At 55.3% G+C, this 23431-nt stretch overlaps 1 protein-coding gene across 1 annotated transcript in view; it reads right to left on the bottom strand.

Moving 5' to 3' along the window:
- Positions 1 to 2806: 2806 nt before the first annotated feature.
- Positions 2807 to 23431, bottom strand: part of GATAD2B (GATA zinc finger domain containing 2B) — a 42267-nt gene continuing 21642 nt past the window's right edge. Inside the window, 11 exon segments of the mRNA XM_040618587.1 lie at positions 2807 to 5254; positions 5478 to 5595; positions 6007 to 6117; positions 6894 to 7096; positions 7961 to 8075; positions 8077 to 8277; positions 10130 to 10300; positions 12482 to 12613; positions 12968 to 13099; positions 13363 to 13492; positions 18710 to 19039. Coding sequence (XP_040474521.1) covers positions 5121 to 5254; positions 5478 to 5595; positions 6007 to 6117; positions 6894 to 7096; positions 7961 to 8075; positions 8077 to 8277; positions 10130 to 10300; positions 12482 to 12613; positions 12968 to 13099; positions 13363 to 13492; positions 18710 to 19038 — 1776 coding nt within the window. The 5' untranslated portion in view covers position 19039 and the 3' untranslated portion in view covers positions 2807 to 5120.

Below are 23431 nucleotides of genomic sequence, written 5' to 3' on the forward strand. Positions count from 1 at the left end.
CAAATTCCTGAAAGTTGGCCTAAAATCCCACAGATTTGCTCTGAAATCCAGAAATCAGATCTGAAATGTTGCAAATTTGAAGTGATATCCCACAATTTGGGCTTAAAAGCCCATAATTTCAGCCTGAAATCCAGAAATTTGGCCTGAATGCTGCAAATTGAGTTGAAATTCTAAAAACTGGTACCAAAATCCCACAAATTTGGCCTGAAAGCCAGAAATCGGAGCTGAAATATTGCAAATTTGAAGTGAAATCCCACAAATTTGGCTAAAAAGCCTGCAAATTTGGCCCGAAAGCCAGAAATGGGAGCTGAAATCCCACAAATTTGTCGCAAAAGCCAGAAATTGGGCCTGAAATGCTGCAAATTTGGCTTAAAATCCTGCAAATTTGGCCTGAAATGCTGCAAATTGGAGCCAAAATCCCACAAATTAAGGCTGAAATCCACCAAATTTGGCCTGAATTCCAGAAATTTGGCCTAAAATCCACCACATTGGTACCAAAATCCCACAAATTTGGCCTGAAAGCCAGAAAATGGTCCTGAGGTGTTGCAAATTGGAGCTGAAATCCCATGAATTGGGCTTAAAATCCTGAAAATTTTGGCCTGAAATTCAGAAATCGGGCCTGAAATGCTGCAGATTTGGCCTGAAATCCAGAAATTTGGCTTAAAATCCTGCAAATTTGGCCCAAAAGCCAGAAATTGGTCCCAAAATGCTGCAAATTTGAGCCGAAATCCTGCAAATTGGTACCAAAATCCCACAAATTTGGCCTGAAATGCAGAAATTGGAGCTGAAATCCCACAAATTCAACCCAAAAGCCAGAAATTGGACCTGAAATGCTGCAAATTTGAGGTGAAATTCCACTAATTTGGTCTGAAATCTCACTAATTTGGCTTTAAATCCCACTAATTTGGCCTGAAATCCAGAAGCTGGGACTGAAATGCTGCACATTTGGCCTGAAATCCAGAAACTGGACTAAAACCCACCAAATTGGTACCAAAATCCCACAAATCTGGCCTGAAAGCCAGAAACTGGTCCTAAAGTGGTGCAAATTTGAGGTGAAATCCCACAAATTTGGCTTAAAATCCTGCAAATTTGGCCTGAAAGTCAGAAATTGGAGCTGAAATCCCACAAATTTGTCCCCAAAGCCAGAATTTGGTCCTGAAATGCTGCAAATTTGAGGTGATATTCACAAATTTGGCTTAAAATCCTGCAAATTTGGCCTGAAATCCAGAAATCGGAGCTGAAATCCCATAAAATCAGCCCAAAATCTAAGAATAGGGCCTGAAATGCTTCAAATTTGAGGTGAAATTCCACAAGTTTGGCTTAAAATCCCATAGATTCTGCCCAGAAGCCAGAAAGCGGGCCTGAAATGCTGCAAATCTGAGCTGAAATCCCACAAATTGGTACCAAAATCCCACAAATTTGACCTGAAATCCAGAAATTTGAGCTGAAACGGTGCAAATTGGAGCTGAGACCCCGGGAACGGAGGCTGAAGCCCCAGGGCTGGGGTTAACCTCCGGGGGGGTCACGGGGGGCTCAGGGGTGGGGGAGGGGAAGAGGAAGGAGGCCGCAGACCGCAGGTTGTTATAGATGTATATTGTATATATGCCAATGCAATAATAAAAACAGTGCAAATACAGTTACAGTTTATAATACTCGTCCCCCCCCCGGCCCCGCTCCCCCCCGTGCTCAGCGCGCTGCCCCCCCCCCTCATTTTTGTGGGACACCCCCTCCCTGCCTCCGGGGCTGCTGGTGCCGCGGGGGGGGGTCCCAGTTTGCGTGTGTGTGAAAGGCACAGATTCGGGAGGTGGCCGCCGCCACCAGTGCATCGCCGGGGCCGGGGGGGGGCCACCGGTCCCGTGTCCCCCCCCCCCAGCACCATCCCCCCCCCCCCAGCCGAGCCGAGCCGCCGGGAACCCCCCTTTTGCACGTTTCATGTCATACACACGAGGTCACACTACGAGAAGGACGTGACGACTTCCACAACACCCATGGCTAGGCGGGTTCGCTTTCCGGATTTTTCTTTTTTTTTTTTTCTTTTGTCTTTTTTTTTTCTACACAATGTACAATTTTTTTTTATTATTTCTTTTTTGTATTTTTTTAATCTTTTTTTTTCTTTTTTTTTTTTTTTTAACGTGTCGAGAAATAGCTTATATACACGAATGAGTCCTTGTTATAACATTTCGGCAGCAATATCATAAGCTAATGAAGGGTCGGGGCCGGGGGGGGGGGCAGGGGGGAGAAGTTAGAGGAGGAATGGGTTATGCCTTTGGAGGAACCAAAAAAAAACAAAAACAAAAACAAAACAACCCCCACCCCACCACCACCCCCTCCCCTCAAAAAAAAAAATCCCAATAAAAGCATTTTCACAAGCGGATCTACCCCTAGCTGTAAAAGAAATGCAACAAAAGCGGGAAGAAATCCTTATTTCTGCATCCAGAGGAGGGGGGAAAAAAGGGAGGGGGGGGGGATTTCTACCGTACATCACATCCCTGGGGGCTGGGGGGGTGGGGAGGGCTCAAGCCAAAAAAAAAACAAAAACAAAAACACACAAAACAAAAAAAAAACCTGTTAAACCTGCGCAGGTCACAGCCGAAGCCTGGGGGGGGCCCGGCGAGACCCCCGGCACGGCTTTGGGGTCTGTTGGGGCTGGGCAGGGGGGGGGGAACTGCCTGCAGACCCCAGGGCCAAGGCTCCCACCCCAGCCCAGCCCCATAACCCCCCACCCCCAGTGCCCCACCAAGATGGGGGGGGCGGGGGGAGCAAAAAACGGGACCCCCCATCCCCGGGAGCGCATTTCACTTATAGCACCATGAAGTCGGCGTCTTGTTCTCCATCGGTTCCCCCCCCGGCCGCCCCCCGGCTCCGGCGGGAGAGCCTCGGCGTTAAGTATTGCACTTGGTTTTGGGGAATTTTTTTTTCTTTTTTTTTTTTTTTCTTTTTTTTTCTGTGGTTTTTCTCATCATTGGTTTTTTTTTGTTTGTTTGTTGGGGTAATTTTTTTCATACTTTTTATAATTTCATCTCAACCCATGCGCCCAGGTCACCTCGCACCTCTCGGTAACACCTGATGGGGGAGAATGGCACTTGAGCGAGATATGGGGGGGACATGGGGGGCTCGACCAAGGACCCTGGTGGGGGGGGATGAAGGATCAGCCAATAAAACGAAACAAACCCACCCCAAAATCAGCAAAAATTCAGGTTTAGCCAAGAAAAAACAGTTTGTCAAAGTGCTCCCGTGGAAGCAGGGTGAGAAAAGCTTGGAAAAGGATCTCAGCATCCCAGGGAGGGGGGGGGCATGGAAGGGGGGGGAGCCAGCTAAACAAGATTAAAAACAAAAAAAACCCACAAAAATATATATATATGTATATATATATACGCCACTACGCTTCATTAGCTTCCAAAGAACCAAAAAAAACCCCAAAATTAAAAAAAAAAAATAATCCTTTTGCCTCTGGAGGGCCCCGGGGGGGGGGGTGGGGGGGGTCGGGGCACCCAGACCCCTCAGGGGTTAAGTGCTCATTGAGGGGGGGGCTGCTGGTGGGGTGGGGGTCCCCCTCACTGGTGGAGGGGTGGCATTTTGGGAGAGAAGACGCCTTGTCCCCATTGCTGGGAGGGTGCTCCTGCCCCCCCCACCCGTCGAGCAGCTCCCCACGGGCGAGCTGGCGCTTCAAAATTGCACGAGAAAATTTGAATGTCAGGGGGAAAATAATAATAATAATAAAAAAAAAATGAAAAAAGGAAAATTAATTAAAAAAAATCAATATATTTTTAAAAAACAACCAGAAAACTCTCAGAAAACTCCGGGAGTGGCAAACCCCCGCGCAGACACTCGGGTTTGGGCACCAACGGGTCCTGGCGGGGGCGAGGGGATGGGGGGGGCACCTCTGCCGGGGGCTCTCCGGCAGCCGGGGCACGATTCCCACTGGCTGGGGCAGGGGTCGGAGGAGGAGGAGGAAGAGGAGGGGAGGGCCCGTTAGTGTGAAGGTTAAGTGCAAATCGAGCGTTTCTCAAGACGACTTTTCGCGGCTTATTTCTTGCTTTGGGTTCGTTAACCGCCGGCCGCAGCCCTGGTACCACGCGGCGATGCCGGTGCCGTCCCCATCATCCACGAGGGCTGGCAGCAGGTGACGGTGACCGCAAGCGGCTCCGGAGCATGCAAGAGCGCGGAAAGGAGAGGAGGGGGACTCACCGCGCCCAAGGCCACCGGTCATTCGCAGTCTGCTCTAGAGCCCGCCGAGAAGCACCGCCACCGCCACGCACAACAGCAGCTGCCCGCCACGCCGGGGGCTCACCGGGTACCATTGACACCCCTCTGCGCCTCGCCGGGCTCCTTGGGTCGGTCAAGGGGGTCGCCAGCACCGTCCAGTCGACCCCGTCGGTGCCGATGGCCGCGGGCACCGGCTCCTCACCAAACCGGGCTTCCCTTCCTCCGGGAAGAGAGATGGGAGCACGGGTGTCGGGGTCGGCAGCTCCTGACTTCGTCTGCCAAGCCAAGGGAATTGTAGCACCCCACCACGGGCGGTGGTCCGGGCTCCAGCCCATCGCAACTCTTTGCCCCCGTTTCCCCATAAGTCAGCATAGGGCTGCCCTTTAAAAAAAATTAACGGTCACTTAAAGTCGAGTGGATGCCCTTAGAAAGTCTCTGGAAAGGAAAAAAAGTTTTAACCATCCATTGAGCAAAGGAGGAGGGAACAAAAAAAAAACCAACCCCAAGAAAAAAAAAAGGAGAAAAAAAAAAAAACAACCTCACAACACAATTAAAAATTCTATGCTTTGTCATTACAAAAAAATAGCATAAAACAAGCTTTAACACATGGAGAATGCTGATTTCAAGCAGACATTGTTCTGACCTCGGGCAAAGGACGTGACCTCTCACTGCTATAGAAAACCAAAGAAGTTAAGGTTCGGAAAAAGGACAGGTCGCTGAAGGTTTGAAATGTTTTTTTTTTTTTGTTTTGTTTGTTTGTTTTGTGGGGTTTTTTTCCTTTGTTTTTTGTTTCTTTTTTTTTTTTGTCTTTTTTTTTTTTTATTTTTTTTTTTTTTTCCCCGTGTACGGTAGGCACCAGTACAGGCACTGCATGCGACGGAGGTGGGGAGGAAGGGGGGGACGGTCAATAGGCGTTATTTCTGTCCACTGATGGACTGCGATATAGAGCGGGGTGGGATCATATCCAAAAGGTATTCCCGCTGCCGGTCCGCCAAACTCGACGCTTTGTGGCCTCCGATCCCAGCATTCAGGTAAGCGATGTTAACACCTGCAGAGGGGTGAGAAAAGCAGGTGGGGACCCCCCCAACACACCCCTGCGCTCCGAGGTCCCCCCCTTTGGTGACCGAAGCACCACGATCACCATTTCCCCGTGCTGGTGGCAACGCATCCCCCTTCCCCAAAAATCAGAGCAGGCACAGAGTGAGTGACCCATCCCGCTCTCCGCCTGGCCCCCAGCCCCATCCCGGCGCGGCACGGACGGGGGACGTTACCTGGCATGCCGAGGAGACCACCCGCCACGGAGAGCTGGGGTGCCTGCGCAAAGTTGGAAAGCATGGAGCGGGCAGAGGTGGGGATGCCACGCTGCAAAGTGCTCTGGGGCTGCGGAGCCTGAGGAAGAGGAGAATAAAAGCTGGTAGGAAGGCAGCCTGGGAGCAGCCGTAGCCAGAGGGTGAAGAATCAGTCACCGGTTTTGGCCAGTACGTGGAAAATATAGTTTGCACATCGCTCTCTTCAAGGCGCGTGAGCAGGCAGCAGAGTGCTGTGCTGCGGGCTCCGTACTGGACGGCACGGCACCGGCAAGGGAGGGATGCAGAGGGGAGGGGGTGGGAGAGGAGCCCACCAGCAGCCACCACGTTGCAGGGGACTCGGGCTCAAAGCAAACCTTCCGGCTGCCAGGAGGAAGGGCAGCCCGGCCCCGAAGCTGCTGTGGGAGCGAAGGCAGCGGGATGCTCGCACCTCCCTCCAGCATCCCGAGGGGCCGCGCAGCGCCGGAGCGATGGGAGAAGGGACGGCGCTCACCTGCCGGAGCGTGTGGTGCCGCATGATGTTCTCCTGTTTGCTGACGCTGGAGACGGCTGGAGCTGCAGTGGGGGACAAGGCTGCCTGCTGCTGTAGTCGCTGCTCGATCTCCTGAGCAAAACGAAGCAGAAGCATTCTCAGAGGCGCACGCCATCCCGTTACACCGCACCTCCCCGGCAGGGAACGACGGGCCCAAGCTGACCCCTCCGGCGCTGCAAGCGGGGCTGACGGGTGGCATTCCTGGGGAGGGGGGAAGCAGAACCCTCTCCCCACACTTTTTTTTATTTGAAAACCACGGAAACCCTGGCTGCTGCTTTCCCAAGGAGCCGCAGTCCCGCCGCAGCCAACACGAACAGCTTTTCTATCTCTGCACCCACTCGCGACAAACAGCCCAAAGACTCTTCTGCAAAGCAGGCACATCCCATTTGGCAGCAGCCAGATTCCACTTCATATTTGGGTTTTGTTTTTTTTTTTTTAACCGTTCACAAGTGATGCTTCTGGTTTATTTCACCCCAGAGCCTCGAAACAAGTTCTCTAACCCTGATTTCTCACAGGAATTTAGCAAATTCCCTTCCCTTCCACAAATAAGGCAGCAAGTGGTGAAGCGCCCTCCCCGCACAGTTCCAGGAAAGTCAGCGGCAAAGCCAGGGAGGGAAGGCAGCTGTCCCCAGCCAGCCCTCCAGTTACGAATCCAGGGGGAAAACATCGCACCCTGGATCCTCAGCACCAGCTCTGTGCTCTTAGAAGCTCTGGGCACCGAGCTGGGCACCCCCACCAGCCCCACAGAGAAACCAAATTCCTGGAGCTGACGTATGGCGGAACCCCGCCGTGCCACGGGAAGGGGAGCGGGGAGCCCCGGAACGAAGCAAGAGGGGTTGTGTACTTGCCTGCTCCTGCTGCAAAGCTTTCACGAAGGCGTTCTTCAGCCGGTTGGTGTGCTCTGCCTTCAGTGCTTTCTTCTGGTTGGACGTCATGCACTGCTCGCACAGGATCTTCCCGTTTTTCTCCTGCTTCCAGTGCGGGGTGAAGTCGGTGCGGCACTGGGCACAGACAAAGGGCTCCACACGCAGGAGGGACACGCAGCTTTTCCCTGCGAAGGCACCGCCGACGGGAATTAGGGGGGGAAACAGGACAGCCCCCCCCACTCCCACACCACCTCCGCCATCCCGGGCACGACAGCAACAGGCCCCCGCGCGCACCATCACGCAGGTCCCGGTAAATAAATGGATTTTCAGGACAGTGTTGCACCAACGTCAAGCCCACTCTGGGCAAGATCCCAGCATCCTGGGAGAGACACAGCATTCCTGCCCCAGGGACAGAACGACCTGGCAGTGCTGGGACCAGCTCTACAGGACTATAAAAAACTGAGGGGCAAGACAGGCGAGCCAGAGGCGTACCGCAGGCTCCATCCCATCATCCCATCCCATCATATCCCACCCCATCTTCATCCCCATCCTCATCCTCATCTCATCCCCATCCCCATCCCATCCACCTGGGAGTTGACAGCCCGTAGGGAACGGTGAGGTGGGAGCTAAAACCTCCACAACCCCACCAGGACAGGACCCCGGGCAGTCACAGCCCCGAGGATTTTGCATCTCAGCTCCCCAACATTCATCCAGGGAAGAGCCGGGGAGACCCCTCCCCCAGGTGGCCACCAACCGACAAGCCCCAGGGCCAGCTGCAGGCTCGGCATGTGGAGGCTACTGGCCCCACCAGACCGGCTCTGTGTCCATGGGGCTGGCCAGCGCCAGGGGGGACCCGGCTCTGCACCCCCGGCAGCCGCCGCAGGAAGAAGCAGAGCCCTGGGCTGCGCTAAGACCAGCCGCTGCGCTCCCCCAGCCTCGCAAGCCGCACATTTTGGTGTTTGGCAAAAAATTAAAATAAAAATCGGAAATGGCAGGCGGGAGCGCGGTCAGCGCGGCGATGGAGGAAGGCTGCAGCCCCCCGCGCTCACCTTGGCTGTCAATAACGCTCTGCACCACCTCCTCCAGCCCCACCATGTAGATGAACTCGCTGTTGGCTGCGCTGGGCAAGAAATGCAGCAGGGGAGCGGGCGGCTTGGGGGGGGGGGATCTCCAGCAGCGTCTTTTCCAGCTGCTTGCGGAGGGCAAGCTTGGCAGCTGCCTGGGAGTTGGCGGCGTCGTTCAGAGCACTGGGGCTGGGGAGCGGCGACGACACCCTGTTGACAGTGCCAGGCTGGATGTGGGAGGCAAGGTTCATATAGATGGCTGAAGACGACGTACGCTGGCAAGGAACAGAAGAACTTGATTGCTGGAGGGGAAGAGGAGATGAGGATTAATACAGAAAATTAACACAGCCCCCAGCCACAGCTGAAGTCACCCGGACGACGAGCCAGGGCGCCTTCGCCCAACCCTCCGAGGGCAAACGCTCCCGCAAGGACCGTGGGAGTCGTGCTGGGATGCGGGAGCGGGGAGCTCATCGCGGTCCTTGCAATAACGCAGCGCTGGTGCCGAGGAGCCTCCCGCGCGCTGGAATCCGCAAGAGGGGTCTCGGCACCTGGAGCAGCGCGGGGGCTTCTGCGGGAGAGGGAAGGTGGGGGCAGGGCCCGGCCTGGGGACCCGGCGTCGGCACCAGCGAGCGTAGGCAGCACCGAGCGCCGTGATTCACACGCAGGCACCATCGCTCGCTGTCGCGTTCCGCTCCTCCACCTCTTGCTTCGCTGCTCTGGCAGGCGCCCAGGCAGCATCCCCGCTACCAGATGGTGGCCGTCCCCTCCCACACAGGTGCTCCGCATGTGCCAATTCCCTCCTCTTCCATTTCCAGCAGCTTTCTCCTGCATCCTCCGTTCCGTTGGATGCGCAGTCCCTCTGGCACGTGACGGCAGCAAAGCACAAAGACTTCTGCTGACCTGAGGATGCGGCTTGCGTGGTCTTTTGTGACAAAAAGCCATCAGCCTGCAAACTATTTAAGCCCCAGCAGGGCTGCTGCCAGCCCTTCACCCCATCTACCTGTTTCCCAGGGTACAAACACATCCATGAGTGCAAAAGGGAAGACCCCAAACAGCCACCGACCCCCTCAGCGACTCAAACGGGGTCGGCTGCCAAAGCTCGGGGGCCACGGTCACGTCGATCGCAAATAGCCAACAGAAGATCCATCGGTTTGCCCCAGTTTTCTGTTTTAGGACTGCTAATGCTTCGCTGGTTGGGGAAAAAAGGCAGAGGACCACGCTAATCCCAAAGGCGGTGCTCTAATGGAGATCCAGGAAAATTATTAGCAGAGCCAACTCATGCCATTTTAAATAGTTGATGAATTAACACCAAAAATCTTACAACTCTTCCTGTTAGAGCAGTTGGGGTGGGTTTTTTTGATCGAACATGTAATTAGCTCTGTCTGACAGTTGTTCGGCTGCAAGGCTTTCAGACTGTTGCCTCGTCATGTTTATAATTGGCACATCATCCCATCCCATCCCATCGTTAGGGCAGACTGAACGGCTTAAGAACTGGACACAAACCCCCAAAGGAACGAGGAGGGGTTGTTCATTTGGGCCCGCACACGCACAGAGCATCTCCGCCCAGGTGAGGAACGGAGACTGTCCCACGCGTGGGAGATGCAGCCCAGGGACCAAGGCTGTTCGCCGGGAAGGTCGGATTGTTTCACCAGGGCTAGAACTGGAAAGTGTTGTTCTTTTTCCCCCCCCTCTCCATTCCCAGTCTTCATGCAAGCCTTGCCATTCTTCCAAAAGCGAAACAAACAGGTTTAAGCATCCACAGCTTGCTGACCGCAGGGCGCTCGCTGCGCTGCGCCGGTGGAGAGAAGCGGAAGAAACGCACACGTGAGCGAGGGCTGCGGGAAGAGAAACCAGCGCTGCTCCCGAACTGGTCCCCTCGCGTCGCTGTTCCAGCTGGGATGAACCAGCCCTGTGGGAGCCAGCAGCTCCCAATAGGAAGTTTTACAATTATTTATCACTTCATCCTTCCACGCGGGTCAAGGACAGGCGTCTTGGTCCACGCTTGGGGTAGATTTCCACCTGCAGGCTTCGCTCCGACGTATTCACACTGAGCTCTGAGCGCCTCCTCCGACTCGGAATTTCCTCCTATTTCCCCTCCTCGCTCATCCCACCAGGCAGCTGTGCCCAAAACCCAGGGAAAAACCAGTAACCTACCGGTTGGTAGTTGATGGCTGGATTCATGCTCGGAGTTGTAGTGCGGATGAGGCCAGGTTTAGGAGGAACCCGCTGCCCTTGGAGCTGGGCAGGGTTCGGAGCGATCACACGCTGTGACATAAGCATATGGGGCAGAGTCGTGTTTGTGGCAGACCTAATGACACTGTGACCCTGTCGAGAGAGGGAACAAGAAATAAGTAAAATAAAAAATAAAATAATAAAAAAAAAAAATTAAAAAAAAAAAACAGAATTTGGAGTTCCCTGATCAGGCTCTGCAACAGCAGAGCATTTCCACTCCTCTGTAATTCCGGTGAACTTCTAACGCGAGACAGCACTCAAAGAACTGAAGTTTTCCTCTAATTGTCCTTTATTTTAAATAATCACGGCTATTCGGCCTGGAGGGAGGATGTCTCAAGTCAACCTATTTTCTGTAGAGAGGCTGGAACTGCACCTGAGTCAGGACAAGGGGCAATAATCTCACGAAGCAACCGCTTCCCAGCAGCCAGCCAGCTCACTGGGAAGAAGGTAGGACCTTCAGGATCTAGGCTGGGACGTTCTGGAAGATAATTGTCAAGACACACATAGGTGGCCTGCCTTTGCATTAAAAACAGCGCCGTCAATCTGATCGAGATGGAAGAACGCGAGGGGAAAAGAGGGGATTTAGGAAAAAAAATTAAGGAGGCGGCTGCTGGCCAGCTGCACAGAGCTATTAAAACCAGAATTCACAGCGGTGCCCGAGTTCTGAGTCCTGAGGAAGAGGGAGATGGGTGTTTGCCCTGGTGCAGGAACGCGGAGGCGTACGACAGGCCTCAGCACCGGGCACACAGATCCGTGAGAGCAGAACTGGGAAGACCTGAGCCAGGCTCCGCTCACCTCAAGCTCCTCGCGGCTCAGCACCGCCAGATCGGGGGGGTGGCAGGTAGAAAAGCTCCATTTTTTTTCATCAGAGATGATCTCAAAACACTAAACACCTCCCATCCAACCACTTTTTTCTCCCTCCCCCCTTTCTTTTTTTTATTCCAACTTGTTCTAGACGAGGTTCTTCGCTGTCACACATAAGAAAAGCTTCACAAAGACCATGCAAACAATGCGTTTCCTCTTCTCCTAAAGCCCGTTTCCTTTACCAGCCCAATCCCACTGCGAAGCCACAATAGACTTGACCCCAAATCGTTGCCATAGCAAAGAAAACAAATGCCACAAACAAAAGAGATGGTTAATGGAGGGAGTAAATGATCAGCAAGACTGAAATGAAAAGTCTTTTGGCAAAAGCAGGCAGAGTCGCTGGAGGATCACCTCCACTCTCGTCCCGTACAGCATCTCCCCAGCAGCTGGGTTCGCCACCCCAGCACCGGGACTTTGTATATTCCGATATATCACCGAAAAAATGTAACCGACAGCCTCCCGTGGAAAGGACCAAGTCCATTTCCTGATGCCACAGAGCTCGGGGAAGAGGGACACTTGGGGAGGGGGAAGAGGGACACTTGGGGAGGGGGAAGAGCGTGCCCCGAGGTGGCAGGGGACCCCAAGCCCTGCAGCAGAGCAGGGAGAAATCCCCATCGCCCGTCAGCATCAGCACCCCGCTCCGCAGGCGCACGCAGACCGAGCGCCCTCCTTCCAGTGAGCTCACACCGCTGGCTCCTCGTTTCCCCATGCAACATTAAACAACCGTGTCATCCAGAATTAGCATCCTCCCAGCACACGGGCAGAAAGGTAGCTGTGGCAGACAGCACCCTGGCCCTGCCTACGGCACTTTCCCAAAGAAGGTAAACATTTCATTTCCCTGCTTTGTTTGCATTTTTCGTTGCCCTCTTCCCCTTCTGACCGTTCTGCATCATTTCCAAAAGTGGCTCCGCTGACCGGCCATCCCTGCGGGCACGGGCACGGGCACGGGCACACGAGCAGTTTTCTCCCTGCAGCCCCAGAACTTGCATTACCAAGCAGCAGAGAGCTTTCTCCAGGGCCACCACATCTCAATTCAGCTCCTTCCACCTCACACAACCCGAATCATCAGCTGGACAGACCTCCAGAGCTCGCTGCTGGAAATATCTGCCCCTTGTGAAGCGGCAGAGCATCCCGACCTCCCAGCACACGCCACGCAAGGAGCCGAGAGCTGGGATCACAGGGATGGCTCAGCCTCTGCCCATCAGCTCCGGAGATGAGTTTGCCTGCAGGGAGAACGTCCCAGCCCGCCTGTGGGACACCAGGCTGTCCTACTCATGGTGCTGAGAACCGCCAGCATCTACCTGCCTCTTGGAAAAAGCATCTCGGGCAGAGACCAACATGCAGCGTGTCATGTGCGCCCCAAGCACAATTAAGTCTTTTGCACAGCGAACGGGCATCAGGAAGGCTCACCTGTAATGTCCTTAAGTTCTGAGGCTCAACCCCCTGAGCTCCAGGCCTGGAGGGAAGTTTGGACAGTCCCTGCTGTCCCACGTGAGCAGGAGATGGCTGGACAATAGACGCCGCATTCTGGACAACCGGAGTCTAGATGGAGAGAAAACGAGAAGTGGCGTCAGCACACGGCGTGTGGAAAGGCAATCCATGCACAGGAGCGACGCAGACCAAGCCTCGCTGACGCTACATCAAGTACTAATACTTCAGAGCCGCAGAGATTTATCTTCTCAGCCGGCCCTGAGGGCAGCACGCTAGGTGGGACGGGATGCGGGTTTGCTACAGCCACACTTTGGTAAAGAATATCACACAGGGGGGCAAATGTGGAGTAAAGGAAGGTCCGAGAGCAGAGACATTCTTGGTGTTTGCCCGCTAGCAGGCTGCTCGGAGCCCAAGCGCCTTCCCCTTATCCCACCTCGCCCCCAGCGCCGCCGCTCAGAGCTTCACCTTCTGCACCACGTTCTCCTTTTGCAGCTGACTTTGCCTCAGTTTCTTCAGCAGCACAAGCCTGGCCTCCTCCAGCCGTAGCTCGTCCCGGAGCTGCTTGATCAGCTGCTGTCGCTCCTCTATGCTTTTACCCTACAAAAAGAGGTGGAAAATCAGAACTCCAACCACCGAAACCTGCTGCCGGTGCCTTGGTGGCAAGAGAGCAGGCGGCAGATTTCATACAAGCGAGAGTTTGTACCACAGGTAACCAAGGATGCGAGAACCGGCTCGTTATGCCCAGAAGTTCCCACATTGCTCAGAAACCCCTTTAACTCCCAAATTCTTCAGCAAAGCAGACACCCCACCACCCCACCCCCGGCGGCGGAGCGGCTCGGGACAGCACAGAAAGCTCTTACCTTAAACATTTCAAGATTTGCTGCCTTAAGCCTTTCCTCCATGCGAGAGCTGGAACGGGGACTGGATGCCTCATTATCAGAGAGGACGATTATATCTGGCGAAGGGGTTAATCGGCCCCTGTCCTGGTCGCTGCGTAAGAGAAGGGAGGGAAAAAAATCAAATAGTAAAATGGAGAGAAAAAAAAAAAAAAAGACTGAGCCACAACACCAAGGCATCAGCAGCAAAGGTGGGAGTGGGACAAACCCTTCCCCCTTCCCCACGGATGCGAACCGGAGCCGATGAGCACCAGCCGACTGCCGGCTTTAGCACGGAAGCATCCTCGGCTCGCGGGAGGGGAGAGATTCGTTCCAAACCGTCGTCTTCCCCGGGGTGAAAGGTGGGTTGTTTTAAGCGCAGGGTAAGCAAACACGCGATGCAAAGCCCATCTGCGAGAGGAGCAGGTGGGCGTTCGTAACGAGCCGTAGCGTAACTAACCCGTAGCCAGGTGCCGAGAGGAGAGGGCACCGGGATAGGTACCGGGATCTGGGATTGCTCCTGCTTACCCAGGAAGATCACCCTGCTGGAGCTGGGAAGGGGCTGACTCCCCCAGCTAACACAAATGTAAATACTCTAAGCCTATCTCCATACAAACCTATTTTAAAAGGTCACTCTGTAAAGGAAAAGCTGAATAAATACCCTGCGTAGAGTCCAAAGATCCAATGGATCTGTGATCTAGAAACTGGTAAATGAAAACAACAACGGCGCATCACTGGGGCGGGGGGGGTGGGGGGGTGGAATATATTTAAAAAAATAAAGTAAAATCATTGTTATAATCCAGCAGTATCCAAGCCCCGCACTGCTCACAGTGGCATCATTCAGAGTAAGGAGACACTAATAAAAGCCCTTTGCTATCACCAATTTAATGTACTGGTGCTTGGAGAGCCTTGGAAAAATGCTAAATAGTCCAGTGCGAAGCAGCACGAGCAGAGTGGTTATAAAGGTGCCGGGCACGCTGCCACGGAGGCAGACAGGCTTATCGCTCTCGGACTCACTGGAAGGTCTTTGCTGCGAGGAGATCCACAGATTATCTTATCCGAAACTTGTAGCTTTGAACACCCTGGAAGCCAAATCCCAGCTCCCAGGCTTGGCTGCTCCAAGGGGGCTGGGGTCGGAGAGGATGCTCGGAGTAGGACGATGTCTCCCAGCAGGTTTTGCCTTCGGCAGCTTCATCTCCCAAATGTTAGAGCCGCTTTCGTGGGCATTTCAAAAAAACGCTGGTGCCGTGTAGCCGCCCCCTTCTCCAGCCATCGCACATCCACCGCAAACCCCCGTGGCTCAGGGAGTTGGCATTCAGCTGGAGAAATGCCCCCAGCAGTGCGGCTCCAACCCATCCCCAAAAAAACCAACGAAGAAATCAAAGCCGTGAAAGCTCTTGGCTGCCCCCAAAAGCACCGGGACGCAGCTCTGCCGGTATTTGGGGGTGACGAGAGCCCTCAATAACCTCTTTGTGGGCCATCAAACGATGCCTTGAGCGTGCGAACACAGCATCTGCCCATCAACAGATACCCTGTGCTTGCAGATCTCCCTTCGGCACCCTGCAGACGCCGCGTGCAGGATCCAAATCAGCGGTTTTCCAGCTGCTGCTCCCTCTCCCAAGCGGAGGAGGACGTTCCCCAGGTCACCGGTGGCAGGAGGGCTTCCAGCTGGGGCTGTCTGTGGTCTGTCCCAGCGGTGTGCTCAGCAGAGAACATCCAGAGCATCCTCTCGGGATAAAGCCAGCCCGAGCCCATCAGGCAAACCAACCTGCATCCAAGGAGGTTGATATTTAGCCAGCCAGGAACAAGAGCTGCTTTTGGATGAGTCTTCAACAGCTTTTGAGCGGCCCGGTGCCCTCCCGCCGCATTTTTATCTGGCTTCTGCTGCCAGCCACCCAAGGTGCCTATCTCCAAACTATCAGTGAGGACACGGAACCATCCTCACAACAAAGCGCGTGTCCCGGCTCAGCTCGCAGCCGCCGTTCCCCAAACGGCCTTTCCAATGTCAACAAACACCGCCACGACCAAGCGTTTGGACTGGAGGCTCTCCGCGACGCACAGATCACACCTTAAAAATAAAAACGGCTTCGGCAGAGGGTCCCTTCCCCCACCAGGACCCCGCAGGCACAAAACCCAAGTCCCTTCCTTTGGTGCAAAGCCCCTGGAGGCGCTTGTTTTGAGAAACAGCATCCCAAAGTCTGGGAGCGGAGGGACTGAAGGCAACGGTGCATTGAGCACAGCAGGTTTTCCTGCTCCTCTCGCATCCTCGGCCACATCTCGGGCACACCCAGAGTGACAAAGCATCGGATTTGGGGTCAGGATTTTCCTAAATGCGGGCCGTCGTTACGGCTGATGATGATTCTTTCGCACAAGCATCCAGATAAGTCAGGGCTGTTTCATTTACATTCCGTCGACGGGAAAAAAGCAAAGCCGGCATCAAAACCAGACAGGGGAAAACAAGGGCCATCTGCAAAGAATTGCCGAGTATGTCAGGGTTGTTTTATTTACTTTTGTCAAGGGAAGAGCGTAATTGCAACAAAACTACTGGAAGGAAAGCTACGCCGACGAGGCAGGAGGCAGGCAGAGGTGAGAAGACACGGAGCACGTTCCCAAGCAGACTCCAGCTTAGCGACCTCCGATCGGGTTCGGAAAATCCAACACCCCCCCAGCCTTATTTCTCTTGTGAAGAGACGGGTTTTTGCGCTGATTTCAACACCCATAGCAGAATTTTTTCTACCTCTTTTTAGGGTTTGTTTCTTTTCAATCACCGTTTGCGATGCTGGTGTCCGCACCCGACGCTGGTACCCAGCTGGATTCCCCGCACCTCACGCGAGCACGCAGCCCTCCGCACCGCCTGGCGAAAACGACCTGTGCATTAATTTACCCAGAGCCATGATCATGGAGTATAAAATATAAGAGTGTTACCCCGCAGCGTTGCACCCACAGGGCTTCTCGGCAGAGCTGCACTTTTCAGGGGCGCAACACCCAGACGAGGCGCTCGGAGCAGGACACGAGTAAACCCCGGGCAGGTACAACAGGTGCTGCTCGTACCCGAACACTGCTCTGAGCGCAGATAAAACCCCGTGGGACCCTCTAACACCACCCCTGCCTCACCGCACGCAGGTCTTCAGCCGGCGGGCAGAGGTGTCTGGGCAGGTTTAAGCCACATCTATTGTCAGTAAAGAATAATCCAGGTGGGATCCCCCTCCCCACCTCCAGCACTCCAGGTCTGCTCGCAGTTGCGATGCTCTGGAAAGCAGGGTGCGACGGGTGAGAATTACTGAAGACTGATGGCGTTAATCTTTCTAATATTTGTTATACTGATGGCATCCAGAAGGAGCCAGAGGTGCCGACATCCCCAGCCTTCAAACCCCCCCGTCCATCACCTGCTCGCCAGCCTCTGCTGGGACAGGAGCCCCCCAAAGGGCAGGCAGGACCCCCTCGCTCTCCAAAAGTCACCACCATCACCACAAAGCCCCGGTGCGACGCACCAACAAAGACTAAATCCCAGTTTTGCTGAATCACAGCCCCAGTTCCTCGAGGAACAGGGAGAATGAGACCAGAGGATGCTGGCAGCGCACAACCCGTCACGGAGAGGGATCCCTGCCCTCGGACCTTCCTGCTGAAGGAGCCAAACTTCCCGTCTGGCGACGGGCAAAGATGGAGTCAACCAGCCGGGACACCGGTGGCTACCTCCAGGCCACCTCCTGTTGCCACAACTCTGCGTAGGAGCCACCACCGCGTCCTCCAAACACGCCTCCACGGTGGCTGCCTGGCTCCTGAGCGAGGTGCAGTCACCCATCTGAAGCACCACGAAAATACAGAATCACCGGGTGGTTTGGGTGGGGAAGGACCCTAAAGACCCCCCAGTGCCACCCCTGCCCTGGGCTGGGACACCTCCCGCTACAGCGGGTGCTCAGAGCCCCGTCCCGCTTGAACTGGAGTGTCCCCAGGGACGGGGCACCCACCGGGACGGGGCACCCACCGGGACGGGGCACCCACCGGGACGGGGCACCCACCGCCTCTCCGGGCAGCCCCTGCCGGGGTCCCACCACCCTCGGCGCAACAAATTCCTTCTTCACCCCCAGCCTGAATCTCCCCTTTTCAGTTCAAACCGTCCCCCTCGTCCCCCGCGCCGGGATAAGGTCCCCCCGGAGCCCCCTCCCCCTGCGCTGAGCCCCCCACCCCAGCCTGGCTGCGCAGCAGAGGGGCTCCAGCCCTCGCCTGGGTCCCTGCCCATCCCCAGGACCCCCCAGCTGGATGTGGCCTCACCAGGGCAGAGGGACACAATCCCCCCCACCCACCCCATCGATGCCGCCCAGGAGGCGGTTGGCTTCCCGGGCTGCCCGCGCACGCCGCCAGCTCATGTCTGGCTTTCCATCCACCAAAAAACATCACGAGAAGGTCTCAGCACCTCGCACCTACTTCAAACAGGACACCCCCGTCCTGCTCCTCGGCCCGTCTGCCCAAGCCTGCGCTGGCTCAGCATCCCAATCAAGCCACAGATCAATACTGTTAACGTTTGTTTCCTTCTCGGTCCCAAGAAAGCCGAAGTAAGGGCAGAGGTGGGACGCAGCGGTGCTGTGCAGCCCGCGGGACAGGCTCTCACGTGCGACCCTCTCGCTCCAGCCCCCTCCTGCAGGCATTGGCTGCGGAAATTGAGCTGCTGGAATTCACCGATGATAAAAAAAATCAGGTGTGCGTGCACAGCCCAGGCGGAGAGCGTGAGGAACACTGGAGCTTCTCCTGGAAAACAGACCCAACTCACCGGCTCAGGGAACCGCTTCTCACCAGCAGCCTGGGGCTCAGCGAGAAAAACCAGTTACTACTTCGCCATAGAGGCGTGAGTAGCCTGGCCAGGGTCAGGTTTGAGCGACTGTCCGTGCCACCTGCATCAGGACTGACCTCCAGCTAAATAAAAGGCTTCTCCTGCCTCTCTGGTAGGTGCCAACAACAGGTCCTGGCCGGAGGGGACACCCTGCTCCTCCGCGCACGCCGGCAGGCTCTGCGCTGCCAGCCGCTTGTAATACTGCACGGATGGACGAAGAAACCAAACCCGTCTGGTTTGGGGGAGGAATCAGAAGGGCAGCAGAAGCAAAACCAATGCAAGAAGAGCGCTGAACGCCTTCCAGAGACACTCTGCTGGGAGGGCAGGCTCCACTCCTCCGTGTTCAGCCAAAGGGACCTCGCAGACACCAGGAAGACAACCCCCCTCCCCCCATCCTCCAGGAGCGCAAAATGTCACTTTAATTTCTACCTTGGGCTCTCGCATACTGGCAGAGCACGGGCTTAACTACAGGCAAGCTACAGACTCCAGTCGTTTGGCACCTACCTTCTCCTCGCGCTCATATCCACCGGCTCATCGTTAATGTTTTCCTTCCCCGGCCTCCCTGCAGTCCTGCCATCCCCATGGGGCCTCAGGCTCCCATTCAGCTTTTCTTCGTAGACTTTCACTCCATCCTGTTTCACCGGGAGCTCGTGGGGCACCTCAATGCCCGAGAGGTCTTTCCTCTTCAGCAGTGCCAGCATCTTCAGGCGCTCCATCGCCTCATGTCCTTCCATTTTCAATCGCTTTGCCAGGACATCATCCCGATCATCCGCTTGGTCCAAGCTCCGTTTCAAGAGGTTCAGGCGCAGAGCATCTTCCGTCATTCTGTCCATCCTGCGGGACAGAGGTGGACAGAAGGACACAATCAGTATCACGGCAAACAGAAAATGGCTGTGGCAGACCCGGCTTAACTCCCCCAGGGCCGGCGGGGACCTCCGAGACCCGCTCCCCCCCCTCGGGGAGCACCGACCTCCCACGCACCGGCATGCGGTGACCTGCCGGCAGCGGTGCTCACACTTGTAGCCCCGATCCCAAACCGGCCAGGCAGGGAGTTTCCCAAGCAGAAGGAACCACACGCACCTGAAGGCTGAGAGCACCCCCAAACCCTTGAGAACAGGGGGGCACAACCCCCTGTTGGGCACTGAAAGCCCACCGGCTGCGACTCGGCGAGATTTACTAGCAAGGGGAGGTGGAAAACGCTCAAGTCCCCCAGGGATAGGAGGAGGGCAGCTCAGCTCCTTCCCCGGCTAAGTGTGCCCAGCCTCAGCCTTCGTAAGGCTTCGTGCCGCGGACTTCTGGATCTCGAGGGGACCCGAAGCGCGGTTTGAGCCCCCCCGCCCTCAGCACAAACGCCACGGCACACCGAGCTGGGTAGCAAGCTCCCCAAATCCAGAAAAATCCCCCTACCATGCAGTTTTCCCTCTTTCCACGCTCGCGGGTGAAGCTGCCCTCCGAGTCGGTGAGGAATGCGAGGCACCTTCTCACTCAAAGGATGAAGGCACAGGACCACTCCCACCCCCACTCACTCTCCATCTTCCCCTGCCTCTCCTCCAGGTGCAGAAATGCCCTGCGGCGAACAGATGCAGTAAAAAGAGGAAGGAGCCGCAGAGCCCATCCCAACCCCATCCCTCCGCTCCCAGGCTGATAAGAAACTAGCTACAACACCCCCCACCCCCCCTGGAAAAAAAAAAAAAAAAGTAGCCAAGGGAGCTCCACCTGAAAACAAAAAACAAAGACAGACCAGCTCGGTGAGGTCTTTACCTACCGACAGGCAGAGCGGGGCTGGTGACGATGACAAACAGTTGGGGATAAGAGAGAATTAACCCGGGGTTTGTCACGGCCGCGGGGACCGTGGTTCGCTCCGCACCAGCGGCTCGCAGGGGCTCGTCCGTGAGGTCTGCACACTGCGAGCTGCGAGGCCAGGCCACGGCGGCCGGATCGCCGGCACCTCAGCTCCTCCACACTGGCTTCAGGTGGAGCTTCCTACACTTGGCTCTAAAGTCGCTCACGGGATAACGCTTCGCCGAGCCAAACTCCTGCCAGGAAAACGTTGTTCTGGCTCAGTTATAAATTCCCTATAATTACACACCTTCCAACGTACAGCTGTCACACAAGTTCAACTACAGCATCAGCGCGGTCCCAAAGGTACGAACCGTGCTAGAGAAACCTCGCTCTTAAAAAAACGGGGCGCAGGCAGCAAGAAAGCAAATACAAATCGGCCCAAAAAAATAAAAAAAAATAGAAAAAATAAAAAAAATCCGACCAAGCCCCTAGCACGGCGCAATCTCAAAGAGGCTGCCATGTCCAGGGCGAGCACCTCCGACTTCTTTCTCCTTGAACTTCTTTTCTACTTGACAGCCTCGTCTCTCGGCAGGAAAATGCACGTCTTCTGCAACCAAATATAGAAAGGCAAGCACGGGCAAGCCGAGGAAGACACATGAAATGCTGCTCTCCATCCCCAGCCCTAAGAAGTGACCCCAGGTTAAATTGAAGCCGTGAGTGGCGGTGGGTTATTTAAGACACCATGGGATAGCGAGAAGCCTCACCGCACCCAGCACCGCGGTCTGGATCCGGCTGCTGGGAAAGCGCCGAGCTCCAATTAACTCAGCCATGAAAGGGCCTCCACGGCTGCTTCCTCCACTTCGTGCTCCGGGGAGATAAAAGCAAGCGAGGAAGAGGAGGGAGAAGCCCAGATACCTGGCAGACAAAGGCTGATGCACAGGGAGGGAGCACTTTCTAACTGGCCGTCGCTTCACCATTGGCTTGAGGACACGTCAAAAAAGCATCCCTAGATCCCCACGGCGCGGTCAAGTCATCCTGCAGGTTCTTCCCTACTGGGAGGCAGCTTCATCCCTACGAAACCAACTCCACAGCGATCCATGAACTAAATGTATGGCTTAAAAAAACCCAAAACAAATCCAAATAACACGCGCTGAGAGCAGGGGAGATATGTCTTGGTACCCAAAACCCTTGTGCCGCTTCACGCACGTGGGTATTTCCCATCGTGTGTTCTGACACCAAGACAAATGCAGCTGTAAGATCGCTGGCAAGCCGAAAAATAAAACGATAGTAGAGCACACAAAGGAGGTTCAGGCTTCCTGAGGGCACAGTGGTCTTCCTCTGGCCTCCAGGAGGGTGGGGACAGGTACCCGTGTGTGGAAAACCATCGAGCATCGTGATCATCTGCCCGCTGAAAAGCCAGGAAAGGTCCAACTGCACCTCAAGGTGCAGAAAAAAAGCAACGTACCCAAAGGGAGAGTCGCTGGGCTCTGACGAGGCTCCCATCGAGCCATACCCCTTCACCAGCAGCCGTTCGGGCAAGCGAAAGCAGCCCCCCGAAATGGGAGCGGAGTCGTGCCTTTCCTTTAAAGACCCTTTAAAGGGCCTTTCCTTTAAAGACCCACGGCCGCCGCTGTCCCTCTGAGCTGCTACAGGGGAAAAGGGGAGAAATCAGGGGCCGGTAAGTGCTGGTTTGGAGCTGTGCTGCCCCTGCAGAGCCGTGAGCAGAAGGCGGCTGGGGAGCCCGGTCTGCAGGCAGACACGCAGGTGACAAGCAGCATGATGGCCACGCTCCGAATCCAGTCACAGCATGAAAAAAAACCAGCGACGGAAGCACTGGCAGGACCGGTGTGTGGGCAGCAGCCAGGGTCCACCACCATCAAGACCACGAAGCAGGTACAGCAGCGGTACGGAAGGACAACAACCCTTTTGCTTGGCCTCCCGCAAGACAGGTCTCCTTCCATCTCCCCTTCCCCACGGGAAGCCCAGGGACCTACCGATCCCATCACCGAAGCAGGTTTGTGGGTGCCCCTCTCCCTGCCTCTTGCTCCATCCCAAGAGTGGTACCGCGCCCCCGAGCATCACAGCATCCCTGTCACATTCCAGCTTTGCCGTCGCCCGCCAGCACGGAGCTGCAGGACCAGCGGTTTGTCCATGGGGAAGTTAAGGAAATGCCGTCTCAGGACGCAGAAGAGGAAGGTACCGGGTAGGGAACGGAGCTCAGGGCCGACAAAACACCGAGGAAACAAGACAGCAGCCTCCAGGACTCAACGGTCCCCAGCCAGCAGGACTGCGGCAGCACCCTTCCGCACATCCCCGTGCTGCAGGGAGGGAGGACCCAGCAGACCATGAATGAAACCCCGGCGCGAGGAGACGCGAGGAGCTGGGATCGGCAGGATTTCCACACGCCCTCCCCCTTACCGTGAGTGGCTTCGGGACTAGAAACAAATCAAAAGCGCTGTTATCAGAAACAGGTACCACAACTATTTAATCCTTTCAAAAGGAGGCTTTCCAGGCTTGGTAAGGAGCACGCACTTTCAGCCAGCTTCAATAAAAACTAAATTAGGCTTCAGATTCTTTATTGAATGGAGCCCTTCAGCGTTAGCACTCAGCTGCGAGGATTGGGGAGGGGAGGGGAGAAACTGCAGCGTTCCTGGGAGCCCTGGGAATTTCCAGAGCACCTCAACGGCTGAACTGGGCAAGCCAGGCGATAGCACTCAGCTTCATCCCAAGAGCAGGAATCCTTCCAACCACGAGCTGTTCAGCGAGTCTGAAGGTCAGACAGCCACGAACGTCGGTACCGGCCCCGCTCCGTGCCACCGTAACCCGAACCACCAGCAGAGATTAGATATCTCCAGTTCGACTCACAAGCAAGGACTGGCTGTGGAGCATCTCCCTGTCAGCAATCTGGGATTATAAACTAAGCAAGAACAGATTTTTTCCCCCCACACCTCTGAATTTTAGCCACTTTTCAGAAGAAACCAGACAGGAACAAGACCACACTACAGGGATGCACAGCGAGCGATGCCGTTCAGCTGCAGCAGCCAACGTGGGTGTGCTCGAGTCACACCTGAAGGACGGGAGGCAACGGGCACGTCGGCACATCCTCACCGACACAGCACAAACCAGACCATCCAGACTCGCCTCCCTCCAGCAAAACGCTCCTGGAGATCTGGCACATCCCAGGAAACAGGCTCTCCCTTCTCTCTCTTCCCTAAGGAACTTTACTTTAAAAATACAATAATAATAAAAATGGAAAGAAAATTCTCAAATGGTGGCAAAATCCCGCAGGGGGAAACAAGAGCTACAGAACGTGTTTTGTTTCGGGCTTGATACAGGCTGTAAGCATCTCCAGTTGCAGCTCGGCAGGTGAGCAAGCTTTCCCGACTAAATAAAAAAAGAAAAGCCGGTGTCAGATCAGAGCTGGCATTTCAGGGGCTCCCAGGG

Source organism: Falco naumanni, chromosome 20, assembly GCF_017639655.2.
Source record: "Falco naumanni isolate bFalNau1 chromosome 20, bFalNau1.pat, whole genome shotgun sequence".
NCBI classification, from domain to species: Eukaryota; Metazoa; Chordata; class Aves; order Falconiformes; family Falconidae; genus Falco; species Falco naumanni.